The sequence below is a fragment of the Symphodus melops genome (genome assembly GCF_947650265.1).
Source record: "Symphodus melops genome assembly, chromosome: 1".
Classification (NCBI taxonomy): domain Eukaryota; kingdom Metazoa; phylum Chordata; class Actinopteri; order Labriformes; family Labridae; genus Symphodus; species Symphodus melops.
This window is the reverse complement of record NC_136691.1, coordinates 48,008,484-48,027,461: the sequence shown is the minus strand read 5'-3', so window position 1 is coordinate 48,027,461 and position 18,978 is coordinate 48,008,484. Positions and strand designations below refer to the sequence as shown.

The window sequence follows — 18,978 nt, the reverse complement described above, 5'->3', positions numbered from 1 at the left end:
AACTAAGAAACATAAGAGATACAGAAAAATCAAGACATGGCACAGAAAAGAACACTATTAACAATACTTTATAATCCAGTGTGGAATCACTTTTATAAGGTTTTTAAAAATAATTACTGTAATTACTGCAATGTTGTTTGTAATGTTGCTCATTCACTATAGGAAAAGTACTCATGTGACGTTCAATTTGAACCTTCAAACATCAACCGAATTTGGTTTGACTCAAGTTTCTCAACAGATGATCTACTTATTGTTAAAACAAAGGAATGAGCTTCAATCTTCTTAGAGCACACACATATTCATCGGATTATTTGAATGGAGTCTGAGCTAATTTCAAGGCCGCACTGACATTGAGTTCACAGTGAAAAAACACATGGTTCCACTTTGTCTGCTAATCTGGAACACAAACGTCTGCTCACAATGGTTAAGTTCAAGGAACTTTATTAGTGTAAGTCATTCGACGAAGCGACTGACATACTCACAATATGAGTCTGCTCACTTTTCCCACCAATTTCATTTGCTTGTACTACCAGCCTGCCCTCTGCTTGTTGAAAGGGTTAACCTTTTGAATAGGAAATACCAGTATTAATAGAGAAATTCAAAAATAAAAAACATTATGTCCTTCTATTTTCCAAAATAATGTTCATAACTAAAATAACTGTTCACTATCTGTAACTGAAGGGCACTTGATCAGGGTATGTTTGTTCACAGGATTAGACTCCACACTAAATGTTAACCACTTCATTGACTGCCCTGTAACATTAATATCCCACCTGAGGGAAAACACATGATTAGAAGAGCGAAAAAGTAAAGAGAGAAAATTTGGTCTGCTCTGCATTTAAATTGTCATCATATTTGTTTTTTGAACAATTAAAAATAACTTTTCACAGCTTCTATTACTCTCTCTCCATTGTTGTGGAGAGAAATAATTCATACCAAAACACATGATAAGCTAGTCATATCCTCTGTGTTGCTCATGCTCAATAAGCATTTGGACTTCCTGCCTTGGAATAATTGGAATCCAATGTCACTGACTGAGCACACCGTCACCACAGATGCCTGATGTCCCTTACAGAGGAAACGACTAAATACAAGCCAACAGCAGAAGGGTTGATTTAAGGTGGAGTGTCTATGCAGAGACAGTGAGTTTTTTTCTCCTCATTCTTTGTACTTTAAATGGTCCGATATTACGATCACCGACACATTCCTTTCAAAATAAACAACTCAGATTCACATCCTCTAAAATTAAGTTGTTTTGATCTTCTTCCCTCAAACGTTTCCTTGACTCAGATGAACACTGTCCTTTTGACAACATGTTTTTCATTATTTTGTCCTGTTCTACATGCTCACCAAGACTATAAGCATCAAATAGAAACACTTACAAAACAATCTTCTCACACTGCGTACGCACGTTCACTTGTTTTTAAAACGAGTGTGGTTAAAATGATCCTCCATCTGCTGAAGTTCACCGATGAACTGTTGTTTTGTTACATTTGCTCATCTTAAGGTAACTGCCAAACAGTGATGAAATGTGAGGCTGGGAAATGTTTTTAAATTATGAAGGGCTCTCAGTGACATTTACCTCCCCTACCCTCACGCCCCCCCCCCCCCCCCTCTCTCTCCTCCTCCTCCTCCTCACACCTCTCGCTGGAGTGGAAAGCTATCAGACAAAGTGGCACTTGAGAGATTGACTAGGAAGTTTCTCTCATCTTGGTCTGGAAATGGTGGAATGTCCCTCTTGTTTCATTGGGTCTCGTGGGCAACTCCTGCCACCTATTGGTCTGATGGGAGGACTTCCAAATATGACATCATGATTATTGGGGGGAGGCTGGAAGCCCTGCTGTACAATGAATCAAATACATGCTCCATGAGAGAGGAGACCTTGTACCTTTCCATGTTTTCTCCCGTGCTGTCCAGGTTCCTGCACAGTACCTTTGTGTAAATTCTCTAGACTGCAACGCAACTATATTTATATATAGAGAGAAATATTTAAATTCTTATTGAAAAAAACCCACAAACAGAACGAACCAACGGGGCCAAATGGGATGTTTGCAATAATTTAAACGTTTCTGACATCTGTTCATTTAAATGATTTTCGGATCTTTTAACCTCGACTAAATTTGTTTTCCATTAACATTATTTTTCTTACTTTACTTCACTTTCGCCAATTCAAGTTTCCTGACCTCATTTGTTCCTCATTCTCTGATCCGGTTGTTATTTCTTTTTTTTTTTTAATCACATCTGTGTTATGTGTAGTGTTGGCAACGGAGGGGAAAGCGAAAGTCCCATTTCTACTCATGCTCTTATTGGCTATAGTAGCCTGGAGCAGTGAATGGAAGGTCCAGATTGGTGAAATGAGGTGTCAGTCATAAGTTCAGAGTTCATGAGTTAGTACAGAGAAACAGATGTAGTGTCATGAATGAACTTATACAATTGGTGCATTACATCTGTTGTTTTATTGTTGGAAATAGAGCCGTGCTTTCCACGATGCATTCAACATGTTTGAGAAGAAAAAGAAAGAAGATATGTCACAGGAAAAGTTGTTTGGTTTGACTTTAACTCCATATTCTGTTTTTAGTTTTAAACCTGTTTGTTCATTCATCATCTGTCAACATATCAGATGCTATGACACGGTGCAGACAAAGCTAGTGTGTGGTTTAAAAGCTGATCTGAGGTCATCCGTCTCCTGGTCCACCAGTCTTTCTCGAGCTCGTAGAAAACTGTTTTTGTTTCCCCTCGAACAAAAGACGAGCATCTGAACAAGCAGTGTAATGACTTTTTCAATGTACTGGATGCAATATCCACATGTTAAACATGTTTACATGGCCTGAGGTTTGGGAGACATGAATCTTAATGTACAGTGTTAGACTGTCTGTGTTCGACTACACAGACTTGATGATTCATTGTGTATGCACAGGCAACTTCTGCAGGCTGTTGTGTAGCTACTTGAGCTGAAATGGGTTTAGCTTTCTGCTTTACTATTAAAAACTGTCTTTTTAAGGAACTTTTCATTGACAAAACAATTTGTGAGTAAATAAAAATAACAGTTTTCATACATGGATTTTTTTATAAATGCTAAAATACTTCTTTGTTTTAATGATTGAAAATTCAAATTCAGAAAGACGTGGTACTTCATTCTGCATCTGATTTACTATCCAGTGTGGAGAGAAAACCGCAGTATGTTCATCTACCAAAGACTTAACAATGACAGTGTGCATAAATGCATCATGACAGAGTAATGGGAGAGAAGTGAGCCGTGAAGCTGGGTGGGATATTGGCTGTGTCTTTGATTAGCTCTTTTTAGGCAGAGTTTGGTTTTGTTGAGTGATGGAGACATTATCGTTCAAGAACACAAAGCTCAAAACATGTTTTTAACCAAACTGAAGAGTACACGTTACATTTCTGCAGACGTGATGATATGAATAGTGGTGGAAGGAGACAATAAGGAAAACAGATATTCACTTGTTACAAACGATCACCTCCATGTTCTATTGATCATATGTCCATTCTTTGGCAAAGCGGGGACTTTCAGTTGTAAATCAAACTTAAGACGCAAATGCCCGTAAAACATGAGGAAACTATTACAGTAAAAAATTAAAAGCAGATTTTCTTTCTTAATTCAATTTGTCTTTCAGCTGTGTTTACACTCTGGTGTTTGTGGAATCATTAACAAATTCAAACAGCTTGTGATGGGTGTACATTTAAAAAATGAGTGACCAAAGTTGAAACCTACAACCCTACAGTATATTGTTTCAAGGGAGGCTACTGTTGAGGCTTGATCTGTTTGTTGTTGGATATCAATGAAGGTATGGTTTTAGATTCCGAGGCAGCTTTCTGCAGCACTGTTTGGTACTTTTCTGCCTCCAATCTTTCACGCTTCTTGCCAGCTTTTATCTTCTACCAAACACAAATGTGTTGCTAATCAGGTCTTTTCTTCACTCTTAAAAACACTGAAAGCAACCCTCTTTGAAGTGTTCTTAACGAAAAACAGACAGTTCTGTGAACAAAACATCTCCACTACAGTGATGGGAGGGAGAGCTGGGTCTGGGGAGGGAGGCCTCTCATAATAAAGTTTGCTTACTTCATTGAGGAACAAGCCGGGGCGGGAGCTGAAGTGACGTGGAAAACACTTCAGCTGTTGATACACTCATCAACCTGCAGTGTCAGCAATGTCTGTTTTTAAGTAAACAGTTCCTGTGTGAGGCCTGGCCTGAACCGCTGCTCAATCCCTGCCATTTACACTAAATAATAACAAATCATCAATGATGTGTGCTTATCGACTTTTAATGGGTCAAAAACTGGAAGACAGAGCACACCAGCACAGTTTCATGTTTGGAATGAAAGAATGTGTGTTATTAAGTGAAGTAATATAACGTTTCTTTATATTCAGAGGTGGGCACAGCTAACCAGACATTGTACTTTAACAAAGACGTTAGCTTGATTGGAGTTAATCTGTTAGTATTCAAGTGCAGTTCAAATTAAAATACACAATCACCTTTTTGTCATATCAATAGATTCAAGTTTGTCATCTGTAAGACCACCAACAAAGATACAAAGTCTTTCTGATTTACTGTCTGAAGGTGGAGGCTACTGTCCTCATGCGGTCAGACAGCTAATGTCCTTGAATGAGGCCCCAAATAGAGATCGGTTACACGTCTGGCCTCAGAACTTTAAAATCCGAACAGTCAGAACCCTCACATCTGCTTTAAACCCAAATGACAATTTACACATTTTTCCCCCCCCAATTCTGGTCAGTTCTTTTCCAATTTAGAGGAAAAGCATCTCTGAGGGGCAAAGTAACACACACACACTGTGGTCCTGTTTGATAGTAATAAGAACCACATTGGGTCTGTGATGACTAACATGTAGTGGTTTTGTTCTTAGGTGCACTCACAGAGACACTGGTAAATGTGCTTCCATGTTTTTTTGCTCGTCATATTCTTTGTATGTGAATAACATCGATAGACTTTACGTATATGGCATGTAATGCATCGTTTATGAATTGTCTCCAACGCACAGGAAGCAAACGTCTTAAAGAATCAATTGTCTGATTGTTAGTTAACTTGACTACAGAGTAAGAACAAGAACGCTGGAGGGACAAATATCTCAACACTCAAATCAATGAATCAAAGCAAAGAGTGGAGATGTTAAAGACTACTTCTTCATCAGCTGTCATTGTGTGGCATGAAAGCACACTGGGAAAGGGCTCGTCTAGACTTGACGTCATGTCACTGTCCAGAAGTATACACACACATTCACACATTCCTGCACACACACACACACACACACACACACACACAGACACACACACACACACACTAAATAGATTCCTCCCCGTGTCCCTGGAGGTGCCTTTCCCTTCTTATCCTCATACCTGCACCAGCTGGGTAACAAATGCCTGACAGCCTGAAGACTGCCAGTTGCTAAATGTTAAATGTCAACCAGCTGAAAAGACTTGAATACATTTTATTCAGATAAGTAGACGTTTGATCTCTGTGATGCCCAGCTCTGCTGCAGTGTGTTCCACTCTTGCAGGTAAACTCACTATGAATACACAATCCTCTTTTGATATGCAATTGATTCCTAATTATGTTTTCAGATTATCCAAAGGGATTAAGTTAATGATAGGTGCCATTCGGGTAACATTTACCTGTAATGCTCATTTAATTCCTATCAAAAGGCCATGATAGACAAAAAAAAAAACATTTCCCTTCTTCCTCAATCTTGGACACTTTATCTTCTGCCAGTAAAATAACTCGTCGTCTGACTGAACAGTTTTGCATAACAAAGTTAAATCAATTTTAAGTGCAGTGCTAATTTATGACACTGAAGCCTGATGATTGTTTTTCATCAGAAGAGACCACATAGTTTGTTCTCCAGCAGCCACGCATGTTCCATTTCAGCAATGCGGCTGTAGAAGCCTATTTATTCACTCCAAGACGTAGTTTGACTTTGGATTTAATCGTTTTGCCCTTTCATCCTTCCACACTGCTGTTTCACCTCTACTTCACCTCTTTGTACGCATATACAACTAATCTAGTTTCTCTGTAACACATGTGGCTAGATATGCAGATTAACAGGTTTTGCGTAATCGCTTACATCCATTTCAACCAGAATGGGAACTGTTTTTTTTTTTCTTCTTTTGTTTACTTTATGCAAGAGAACACAAAGCCAAAAGAAGTGGATTAATTAAAAGCATGTAAAACACTAAATGACAGAGAAAAGTTCTGCCTGATTATGACTGGAAGGCAGGGTGCTTTATCAAGGCCAGGCAATGTGCTCAAATCAATAAGCAAAGAGAGTTTGACAGGATTGAAGAGTAATAGAGGCGAAAAGAGACACGGATGAAACAAATAACATTCCAGAAGCAAAAGTTAAGAGAAGAGGGGATGTGGGGCAGAAGGGAGAGGAGGAAAATGAAAAAGGGAAACCACAGTTAAAGATGTAGGAAAGAGAGATGTAAAACGAGCCATCGATGATGAATGCATGGTTGGACAAACATGTAGCTCTGTCTGAATCATTGCAGACGCCATACATCACAGTTGCACATAAGCGGCTTTGTGCCCCTGGTTTAAGGGACAGCATGGGCTTATGAAGATCCGGCCCAGTGCTCTCAGGTCAAAGAGAGTTAAAAATTCATTATCAGGCTTGCGACATAAAAAATACAGTCACAAGTCAACTGTGAGTGCCACGTTAGGGTCACTTTCTGTTCTTTGCTGTATGCAAGAATTCTGTGAGTGTCAAAGGAGTTGACCCTTACATTTGTTAGTTTCCCATGTGCCCTCCTCCCGTTAAACCTGAACCATGTTTTTTGAAGTGTGTTGAAAAATGTTCAGACTCAGCCTGCTAAGCAAAGAAGAAGTTATAATATTATAAAAGGGGTGTGTTTCTCTGAAGAAGAATTAAAAATGTTTTCACTGCTCTACCAAAGGGGCCGGGTTTACATTTCCTGCACATACAGTAACACACATCCACAGGACTTGCTCTGTATTTGTTACTGTAAAAGGGAGAATATGTAATTGACATTTAATGGGCTATTCAGCAGCAAAAGAAGGAAATCAATGGAAGTGCTTCACTCCTTCAGGCTCTGTAACAAGCCCTTCTTCCCTTTCCTTGTCAAGGTTCATCGAGGAGAGCCAGCCACAAAGGTATTGTGCAAAATAAGTTGTTTGAGGTCATGAGTACCGATTTCTGTGCGTCACAAATTGTATCATCTTTCTGCATCATTGATGCATTGCAAAATAACATAAAACTAAACCAGGCTTGTTTGCTTGTTTTACAGCCATGGGGAAAGGGAAGAAAAAAAACTACTGACAGAAATGGGAAGTGTTGGGTAAGTTCTTAATAGTGTAGAAAGGGTTGTACTAATCACTAAAGGATCTGAAAAGCTCGTTATGACCATTTTGCAAGAGCACCAACTCTCCTGACTCCACAATTCACGTCAAAGATATTTGGAACAACAAGAAATTCATCCGTCCTATAAAGAGGGTGGCAAGAGGACATTTTTCCTCAGACTGAAACGATGCTCTAGAGCTGTTCTCTGGAGAAAAAAAGTAGGAGTCAGAAGAGGCGTTAAAATATCATGTGCTTGTTTTTACCATCTTCGACCCATTTATAAATGTATGGCACCATAAATCGCTCTTCGAATTTACGAGAAAAGGAGCAGGGGTCCAAGCAGGGGGGGGAATTTCATCATCCTTTGCTGTGGTGGTGGCAGCCCATCCTAACTTATGTAAATCAAACATGTCATCTGTGGGACCACTGTTTTTCCAACCACAATAATGTCCCGCTAGACTGGCCCTCAACCAATCCAGGAAAAAAAAAAAAAAAAAAAAACTCTTTTGAAAAACCCCTTATGCACCCAGTCCATATTTGGAAGCACCCTCGTTGGTGGTCCCCTGGTGCCTCTTTTTGTGCGTGTGTGTGTGTGTGTTGGGAGCGGTGCACGTATGTTTTTCATCTTTTCAGGAATCTAGGCTGGATGAGCCTCAGTAAACAGTAAGCACCTGTCATGTGCCCATAGTGCACAGAAAAAAATGATTATTTAAACAACTAAATAAAACCATGAGTTTTCTTGTGGGACTAAGTGACAGGTAGGAGAAGAGAAAGCGCTGATTTGTCCCTCTATTAACACTCCCTTTAAGGACTGGAAGTCTCCCGCTGCTTTTGTTCTGTTTACATGTCTCAGGCTCCAGATCACTCATCTGTGCTTATTAAACCACTTCCTTGAGTTAGGTGCATTTCCAGGAATAACAGGGTGCAGATTGTACAGCTTCTTCAAAACACACAAGCACGTCTGACGTCTGTACACAAATGTCCTGCAACCAAAAGGTGTGACGCCACAGGAGCCAAAAACTAACATGATTCTGCATCCCTGGTTAACAGTTTATATAAAAAAATAAGAATGTATCAGGCCAAGTTCTATAATGTAAACGTTTAAGAAACAATCATCTTTAAATGGGATACAAATGAGGTTGTTTGCTGCGTTTTATTTAAAGTTGATAGATGAAAAAACTCATTAATGTCATGTGACCTCTGATGCTGGGTTTGTTTGTTGTTCACGCTGGCAGGCCCATTTTCTTTACAATATGTGGTTACACATTTTCAGCGTTCATTACCCTGAGTGCAAAAAGCATGAGCTGCTTTATGTCGCTGCGCTCACTCTCAATTTGAAATAGTTATTATTTTAGGATCTGCCTCGTCATTGGAGGGTAGAATTTGCAGGTCTAGAGCGGCTGCCAGCGGCAGGACTACACGATTCCTTTACATTGATTTCTTGGTGAAATTTCCTTACATTAAGCAGACAAAGCTATGTAAAACAGACAACAGTCACTACCGAGCACTGCAGTAGTACTGTGAGCCAACTTTCGTAACCTAGCAACAGTAAGCACTGGTGAGTAGTAGCACTCTGAAATCGAAGTTGTGAGCGTTGGCAGCAAAATAAAAGGCATTAAAGGACACAGGCTCTTAATTACTTAACTATTGAACTAATATAGATTTTACTGTATCACATTATGTGGAATTGCAAAGAAACTTCCAGTGGATATTCTCTAATTGTGCTTTCTTTAAAAACTATTTCATTACCTGTTTTGGGTGAGTCACTTAAGCATTTTTCCTCTAATACTCAGATTCTCTTAAGTTGCTGTGTACAGCAGCCATACTCTGAGGTGCGGATGCGCACCGTGGATTTCCAGTGCCAAAAGAAGAAACTGTCAAGCTAGATTATAAATGCATTACAGGATACGGCGGAGCATTCAGTTCTTACCTCCAAGTTCTTTTACATTCAAGATGGCATTTGGGAATGGCACTGCTTTGATGCTGAAACCTGAGAGGAGAAAGGTTACAAATCAGTGACTGTAATGATTTCAAGAAATTCTGTGCATGTGTTGACAGTACATGTCAGATTGATGAGTCACTGTTCACGTGTTTTCCTCAGTATCCTTTTAATAGTGGGAAATCCAATTTAAAACAGTTCATTTCTTCATTTTCCCATTTCCTCTGGACATTTGGCGCACCTTTCCCAAACTGCCAGCTGGTGAACACAACAAGGACTGACATCATATTGGTATTGCAAAAATGAAGGAAAATAACACTTTGTGTGGTCCGGGTTAGCACAACAGAAAAACAAGAAAAGCTAAACAGAGGAGTGTTTTTTTTTGTTTTTTTTTTACATATTGGAGTCAGTGGATTGAAGTTATGCCTAAAGTGACTACCATGTTAATTATGTGGTGTGTTTCTGCAGTTTCATCCAGTGGGAAATAGTAAAGAAACACATTAAGGGAAGAGATTTAATGTTGCACAAATTAGGCTAAGTTGTCAATGTAGGACATGCGATTATGATCTATAAATTAGTTAATTGACTGCTAAATATGTTTTTTTGAGAACACTGCAATAGAGCTAAAAGATGAAGTAGTCAAAGAAAATGCTCTAGACTTCCCCCTTATTGCTCTTCTTTATCTTCCCTCTGTAGAGGTCAGCAGACACAGACACTGCTGACAGCTAAATCTACTGGTAGATAATTGATGTTGAATTATTTTGTCAGGTTAAGAAATCCACTTTTTATTAACTGAAAGAGTCTACTCAGTGGCAGATGCAGACAAATAAAACCAGTTACATGCAACACATTTAGGAATTACTTTTTATTAAGCAAGCTCCCAATGACTCTAAAATGAGACTTCTAAAATAGCTCAAAGCTTTCTGCTTACAAAGTGTCAGTATACTTGACGGACTGCATTGACGAGATGGAATACTGTGACTACCAAGAGAATGATTAACTAAGCCTATTAGCTTCTCTTCTGGACATACTTCACACCAGCACCCCAGAAACCAGCTCTCTCAGAACACTCCGTTTTGGTGTGTGTGTCTCTTTAAATGTAAAGAGTTTTTAAACTAGAATCTAACTTGTGATGTCACCAACGGAGCACTTTTCTCTGTGTAGTAAAAACTTAAGCAGACCACAAATAAAGAACTGGAAACATTTATTTAAAATTGTGTGGGTCAATAAGACCCAAATAAACACTGTAAAAGTGGATTTTTCCTAATATGTCCCCTTTAACAGTACATTGTTACTCTAGAGCTGTTAGTTTTCTTTCTGTTCTGAAGGATATGTGAGCATACCTGTTGTAGGTACAATACCGTCGCTACCCTCACTACAGAGACGTGAGAGCAGGCTGGTTTTTCCAGCGCCTGTCAGGCCAATGCACACCACATCATACTCTGGTCTTGGCGGTGGAGGTCCTTTACAGCACAGTGCCCGGAAACACTGAAACAAACAAACAAAACCATTAATATGCTTGAAAAGGCCATTTGTCCTTTACAAATCAGGTAGTGATGAAGACTTATCATTTCAATAGAGACAAACTATGCACTCGAGTAAAACAGTCTTGGTCTAAGCTTTAGTGCATCTCCAACTCAGCAAGACGGCTTTCAAGGCCACATAGCTGCCTCAGTATGAGGCAACATGAAAACATTCATACGTATTAAAGATTAATCACATATGAAACACTTCCTGATTGTCATTTGATAAATCGAAATTCAAGAGATGATTATTTTACAACATAATACACAAAAGTCAAACATGAAATCAGGGATTACAAGTGTTAATTGCATGCCTCTACACCCCAACGTAACATGTTTTTGTCTGCGGTGTGTGTGTGTGTGTGTGTGTGTGTGTGTGTGTGTGTGTGTGTGTGTGTGTGTGTGTGTGTGTGTGTGTGTGTGTGTGTGTGTGTGTGTGTGTGTGTGTGTGTGTGTGTGTGTGTGTGTGTGTGTGTGTGTGTGTGTGTGTGTGTGTGTGTGTGTGTGTGTGTGTGTGTGGGGGGGGGGGTTGACTGGCCATTATGGCAGCCAGAGGTAGACCTGTCACTCCATGAATCATGGCCTGGGACTGAGGACCTGCTGTGAGACATTAACGGGCAAATGCAGTGTGAACCGTGAACGAGGTCTTTAAACTTGTGTATGGAGAGATCAGTATCCAAAACCAAAAGAAGATCTCTTTTATTAGCAAGACAGGAACCAGTCTGGACAAGGTAGGGAAGACTCTCTCTCTCCCTCTCATCCACTGTATCACATTTCTGGTGGAAGAACATCAACACAGATTGCTTACTGCTTTTGTCAGGGGACAATCCTGTTCAACACGCTGCACTCTGCTCAATCAAAGGCTCTGACAGGAAGGAAAACACAAACGCCAAAGTGTACCTGAACCGCTTCACATCTGTGCACACATTCGCCAGGTGTGCTTGGGCACGCCATTAAAAACAGGAAGAAGAAAGTCAATGAAAGGATAAATAAATATTCTAAAATCAACACTCATCATATCTAAAGAAAAATGTTGGTAAGGGGCTGCCTGCACATCAAATGTGAATCCAGCTCTATTCTTATCTGGAGCAAAATGTACAAGAATTTGCCTTTGACAAGCAGCAAAGTACAACCATTAGACTGCTACGACCTTGATTCCTCCGCATACCCCCAAACATCAGTGACCACCAGGGTCAGTTTTCAGAGCCTTGCCAAAAAAGAGCTGCTGTTTGATGGAGATGTGGGGAATCTGCTTCGGCAGAACCAGACGTCGGCTGAGCAACCCTAACCCCAGACTCTTGTTGAACCCACCAGTCTGTTCAAACAGGAAACTTTCTCATCTTCCGGAAGAACGGTAAGATCAGAAACACACGCGCATCAGATGGGGGAACACATGTTAAAACTTGGCTTGACGAGGTCATTCTATTCTCTTTCTTGCTTTTTTGCTCCTCCTGCAGCCTCTGCCCCTACCTGTCTGTCCTGAAGCCACATGGAAAGATTTCTACAGAAGGTCAAATCTGCCCCCCAGCTGTCAGTCCCCTGAAATGATGGTCTTACCGAGGAACTCGAGGTTGAGATGAGGTGAGATGGAGGAACTGGAGTAGCCTTGAAGTTTCTATGAATTGGTGGATTGCTGTTTAGTCACATGCTTATGAAATAATACTGAGATGAAATCGCAAGAACGCAAAAACCTTACTGGCCACGTGGGAGAAGAAAGACAGAACAACTCCCAGCCCCTCTTGATCCTTGTACAGGGCTGATTTCACAACAGTGAAAGGAGCATCCAGGGCCTGACCCGAGGGTCCCTGTGTACACAGTGGGCCCTGGGAGGTCGAGAGGGACGGGAGCTCCCACTCCTGGCTCTTCCTTGACAGCACAAGATTGACGACGAGTGCTTGCTCAAAATGCTCACGGGAGAAAAATAAATATGTTCAAAGACCTTTGCTTACCTAGAGACATGGCCCTCCCCCGTCAACCGCACAACAAGCATCTGAGAGTAAGTGTGATGTGTCACTGATACCAAAACATCAACTGAGACCACTGGATGATGACTACCTCCATAAATCTGAAAGGCATCCAGACCAACAGCTGAGATTAAAACTGTCAATTCAACAGTTATCTAAATGTTGTTGGATGAATAGTATGTTCACACCTACTGAAAAGGACCCTAAATACCCGCTAGAGGCTGGTTACCGGACCCAAGCCCGTTAGAAGCTGATGAAAACACGTGCCTATGGAGGCTTATCATTGATTCTTACTCTTTTATGGTAGTTATTTTACAACCACTTGCCACTTGATGCCAAAATACAGTCCATAAAAAGTCTGCCATTGCTCGACTTTATTGATTGGCTTCCTCTTGTAGGAATGGACATGTTTTAATTGTGCCTCCCTAAAGGACTGGCCCAGACATTACCTCACTGTTACTGTGAAAGATGATTAGCTAGGCTTTATGTAAATGAGAAAAGCTGACAAATATAACTTAAGGCTGCATTTTTCAGATTCAAGTATCGTTAAAGATAATTGACGGACAGGAGGGAAAAAAAAAAACAAGTCCCACAGCCCTTAATTTGAAAAAGATGTCAGGAAACTAAATGGGCGACATAAGCGAGTCTCCTGGCAGCGGGTCAAGACTCGAGCAGCAACAGAAGCTGAGGACACAACTGTTAGTGAAGCAGTGTTTGTGTAAAGGGCGGTCAGGACAGATCCAGAACTCTACAGGGGCTTCATACAATATGACCTCATTTTAATTCAAAGAATACAGAAAAATATTGGAGAGAAAAAACCCCACTATACCCATAATATAGCCCATAATCAGAGTTCAAAAGCACAGCAGGTGGAACATAATTAGAGCACTGACTTTTACTCCAATGTTCAGCCTAAAACATTACAGGCATACCGTATGCTGCAGCGTCACCACGGTGGAGACTGCTGCTCTCACATGACCTTCTGTTACTTTGCATACTTTTAACATATGACCCTGTTTAGTTTTTTGAACAGCACATATATGGAAATAGTTTAAGGTACAGGGTTCAACTTCTTCAAACTGACAGGTTCAGTTGGAGTTGAAACGTTTCACGGACAGCTTTTTCAACAGTCACAACCCATCATGTTACAAATTCACCTGATGTAGCTGGACAGAAAAGGAGCCATGCTCTTTAGAGAAAATCCCTTTTTATTTTGAGAGGTAATAAAGGACAGAAAAACGGGCAGCGTCATGACAGCATGTTCCAAACTGAGGAACCCCAACAACATTCCAGTCTCTATGGATTCGTTTTCTCCCTGCTTCAGTTGGGGGGGAAAAAAGCAACATATGGTTGAAAAGAACCCCTGCAGTGTTGTTGGTCATTGTCGCCTTATCTGCCAAGACATGCTGCATGTATGTGCATTTAAATTTTCCACAAAGCATCATGTGAAGAAAAAGAAGAATAAATGCTCATAATAAGTATGACAAATACTAGAGGTGCATGGATTCCAATTTTTACCTGGTCTGAGCTGCTGATTCAGATTATGGACATTAAACAACAAAAGTTTCTTTACAACTTTTGTTTAACAGAAATTATTTTCTGTTCAAAATTAAACACTTCTAAAAATAAAATCTGAATTGAATTCTTTTCATTTAATTTTCACCTCCTAGAATTATTCAGTCATTATTTACACTCTTTAGCCCTTAAGGTGTATAATGTTACTCCTTAATAAATAATTAATAGTTGAATTTTTCAGTTGCAAACCATGTAGTGGCTATAGCCCTCATCAAAGCAGCATTGAGTTTCAACGACAGATCCTCTAACAAATACTGTTTCTGCATACATTTAAAACAGCTGCACAGATGTGCAGCATCAACTAATGTTTATGCTGGAAAAACGCAGGACAGGATAATAATAAATGCAATGTCTTGGCCAGAAAAGGTCAGAAGTCTGATAAATCATTAGAATCATTTGTTTTTTTATTTCTATCCAGATGTTTGCAGGACATTTATACATTTACATAACTAAGCTACAAGATGTTTAAAGTTACAAAAATATAACTTTGTTTGCGAGTGCAAAAACAGAACTCCATGGTATAAAAGTAGCCTAAATCACAGCAGAAATTAAGAGTAGGATTTGGTAAAACTAATGATGACAGACAAATCATCCACAGCATGTTGCAATCAAACGTTTCTTGTCAAAAATCATTGCAGGTACAACATTTGTATTATGCTTAATGTTGGAATTGTTTGTGAGACAATATCTCTACTGACAAAAAGACAATTGCAACAACAAGGCAGGAGCATATATTAGGGGATGTTCACAGACGTCAGATCATCCTCTTGATGAAAACAATCCACTCTGGGAGTCGTCCAGAAATTCCTTTCTACATACAAGACTACAAATACAAAATAATTATAGTGCCCTGGTTTAAAAGCAGTAAGTTCCCGATGACTCAGTCAGCACGATGTGGATACATCTCGTCATAAAGAGGGGCTGTTTATTCAGAAACTATGGCCACAGAAAATCTGTCAACAGGGTTTAGATGATTGGTTGACTACCTGAAGGCTAATCGAAAGCACACTTTGTTAAGCCAAAGAAAAGCCAGGGCATCAAAAATAAATATAACTGCAAAGGGTTGCATCATTTCCATATTTTTAAATAAAGTAAGTGATTGTGATTTCTCAACACAACTGAGCGACAGCAGACTTCCTCTTGAATGGTAAGGTACATGCTCGAACAGTTTGCACTCATCACAGCAGTGGTGTTAAAATAAGTGACTTATAAAAAAAAAACTGTTTAGTACACTTCAGGCATCACCAGGCAGATCAAACTACTAACTATAACTTCCTTCTTGCCTGCCAATTACACAAGTTGGGAATGTTGATGTTCCCAACAACAGAGGAGCTTGTAACAGAAAGACGAGAGGGGGAGGAGGAAAGGAAAGGGACATACGAGACACTTGCTTCTGGGAGTCATAGCTTCCATACACAGACAGATACAGGACACGGACGGGCAAGCGGGTGGTTTTTATTTTTCCAGACCAAGTGTCGGGACAACACTTGTGTTCAGGGCTCACTTGTGACCTTTGGAAATGACAGTCCTTTATATGGCCATCCCAGCGGAGGAGTGGCGCTAACAGATATGTGTGTAATACACACCAGGCACAGTCATAACACAGGACTGCAGAACTGAGGGAAACGGAGGGCGGGACTGGAGAAGGGCTTGCAGGAAGATGGCCTGTCAGAGAGGAGAGGCAGGGTAGAGGGAAACAGGGAGGTTGAGGGGCTGCACAGGCTAAAGGGGGGGATGGAAGGGGCACATTCATTCATCCTCATTCATCTTCTCCCCCCTTCAGTTGTTGTTGTTATTTGCCGCTTTGAAGCTGGATGGGGGGTGCACGGTGGGACAGAGAGTGGCTCAGTACAGTGAGGGAGAGGGGTGTGTGGGGGCGCGCTGCATGCCATTCTCGTTAAGAGGTGAGAGAGACATGCTAGCCACACAAGGCTGCTCGCTGGACTCTTCCCATGCTCTGTGTTTTCAGTGATGAGCACTGTGACATGCTTTCAACTGGAGCTGTGAAGGATGATGTACAAGATTTACCACACGTCAAAAATGATTGCTAACTAAGGACGTTAAACATTCATTACCCCTGCTTCAGAAATAGATCCCTGTACCAACACAGACACCTACATGCACACACACAAAGAAACCTTTGCGCCGAGAGTGTACTAGAACATTTGGGGGATTCGCATCATGCCCATTCCACGTCTCAATCCACATCCAGTGCATGTTTTTGACGTTTCATAATTAAAGTGTTTACTGTTCATTTAAACATCTAGATAAACTATATCATAGAACCTGCTGTAGTGAAATGACAGACAGACAGCACTGACAAGATGACCCTGTCTGCACCAGCTCAACATCCAGTCTGGTGAGGTGGACCGTGTCTTTCTTAAGTCGACAAAACAGCCCACAAGCCATTATGCCAATGTGTTGGTGTGTGTTCACGGAGGCCCTGATTCAAAGCTGATTTGCTTGTCGATGTTTTTGCAGGCACATTATCCCCCTTATTCTGAAGGAGCAACCACCGCTCTCCCCCACTTTCCCCTCTTATTTCTCTCTCCTATCAACCCGGCTAGAAACTCATTCATCCCCTTTCTCTGTGTCTGGCCCTTGTTTAAGAGCATGAACACTATAGTCCTGATGCTAAGGTGTCTGGACAAGGAGACAAGCTAGAACACACACACACACACACAGCGAAAAAGGCACAGAAATGAAGCTAGAGCTCCCCCCAGCTTCTGTTGTAACACAATGCATCAATTGCATGTCCTCTGTTACTGTACCTGAAGTATTGATTTCTTGTTCAAAAAAAGAAAAAGTATGTTTTTAATATTAGCATCTGTACTTTACAAGAAAAAAGGGTATAAAATCGCAACCGTATTTTATGACAATAAGGGGTAAGGAAGCATGCTGGAACATTGTCAGAAGAAAAGGTTTACTCAACAAGAATAAAGTTCCAAAATTCAGAAACAAAATGAGTATCTCCCACAACTTCTGAACGGTGGTAAAAGGTGGAGTTTTATCTGACAGAATGAGGTCAAGGGATCAATTGACCATGTGGAGAGTGAAGTCCACTTTTTAAGAAACAACCATGGCACGTCTAGACTATGGGGCAAGATTTCTGTACAACAGCCTGGAGCAATCCCCCCCTGCTTTTTCAGTGAGCAGCTCCAGTGTTGGCCTTCTACTATCTGGCCTGACATGGAAGCTTGTGACCCTGCGTGTTTGAAGAGGGGGTCAGATCAAAGGCGGAGGAGCAGCCTTAGAAATGTAGGCTGAGGACGGACGGGATATCTTTCAGGGAGCCTTTCCCACTGGGCTCACTTGTGCAAGGGCCCAAGGGTCGAGTTACCACCCGAAAAACATCGACATGAAAGAGGAGGCGATGCTAATCCACATACATGTACTCAACGTGCACTGCACCAACCAACACCACTGATAATGTAACCCTTCTAAGCTCTCACCGCTCGGTATCTTTGGGTCAACCCGAAACTACACCAACCTCTCTCATGCACCCCCTTCCCCCTGCAAGATTGCATTTTTATGCACCACCACCTCACCCTCCTCCCCAGCCCCTTCACCCCAAAAACACTCAAGCTTCATCACAGAGGATTAACAGGAAACCCTGACACAAGCCATTGTTAGGAAGGCAGAGGGGGCTTGGGTGGTTTTGCCACCCTGAGTAGGTCTTTTTTTTTTTTTTTTTTTTTTTTTTTTTTAACACTGGGGTTTGTGGTGCCTTTAAAAGGAGGAGAATGCAGAACTTCATGGCCTCGACCTCCTTTCTCCCAATGTACACATGCAACAACATCCCCAACTTCTCCTGCCAGCTGAAAAGAGGAGGCTGGGTGGTGCGTAAGAGTTGTTGTGTCGCAGTGAGCGTGGACTGAGAGATGAAAGATGGAGCAGGGGAGGGTGTATTTGCAGGAACCAGTGAGATAAAGAGAGTAGTAAGAACTAGGATTGGACTGGGTGTATGTGTCTGTGTATTTGTGCAGCCGGGGGGGGGGGGGGGGGGGGGGGGTTGGGGATGGGTGTCAGTGCTGTAAATCTTGATGTCACTGACAGGAAGACTGTTGCAGACCATTACCATAAATCTGACAAACACTAATTTGATGGGAGGCTGTATCTGTCTGGTCAGGGACCAGTCTAGACGCTCCTATTGAGAGGTCCTACAGCGTAGCTCTGTTTGTTTCAGCACCATCTGGATGTGGCAGTAAGTGCCCGCTGCTATGGTTCACATACACATTACATAGTGACTCAGAAACATTATTTGGAATTTAATTCGGTGATGAAGTAGACGTCATTTTCTGCAGCACTGTGGGCAAAGCCTAGAACAACAGGTTGCCCTGTTACCGTTCAGTACATGCTGTGGAAATCAATGATATTATACCATTTACTTTTATTTACCTTGCAAGTTTTTTTTATTTATTTGGATTTAATTTTAGCATATAAAGAACAATTTAATGAAACTACAAAAAATATTTGTTCTGAAAAAAAAAAGTCTCTATTAACAGGTTATACTTTAAATTGATCATAAAGTGTACTGTAATTTTTTCTTCTGCAGATATTACAGATAGTGTAAAGGGAGACTCTTGTACCATGGCCGAAGGTTAAGGCTTCCATAGCCACAAATTAAACATTACTATAGCGA

The 18,978-nt window shown here is 40.9% G+C and overlaps 1 protein-coding gene across 4 annotated transcripts in view; it reads right to left on the bottom strand.

Moving 5' to 3' along the window:
* LOC306822896 (ADP-ribosylation factor-like protein 15) overlaps positions 1–18,978 on the bottom strand; it is an 85,240-nt gene that overhangs the window by 43,494 nt on the left and 22,768 nt on the right. For all 4 annotated transcript variants that reach the window (XR_013778965.1, XM_079342183.1, XM_079342182.1 and 1 more), the window contains 2 exons: positions 10,618–10,762; positions 9,266–9,325 (listed from right to left, as the gene is read on the bottom strand). Coding sequence is in view for 3 of the 4 variants with exons in the window: in XM_079342183.1 (XP_079198309.1) it covers positions 9,266–9,325; positions 10,618–10,762 (205 nt within the window). In the remaining variant the exon portion in view is untranslated. The remainder of the gene's footprint in view (positions 1–9,265; positions 9,326–10,617; positions 10,763–18,978) is intronic.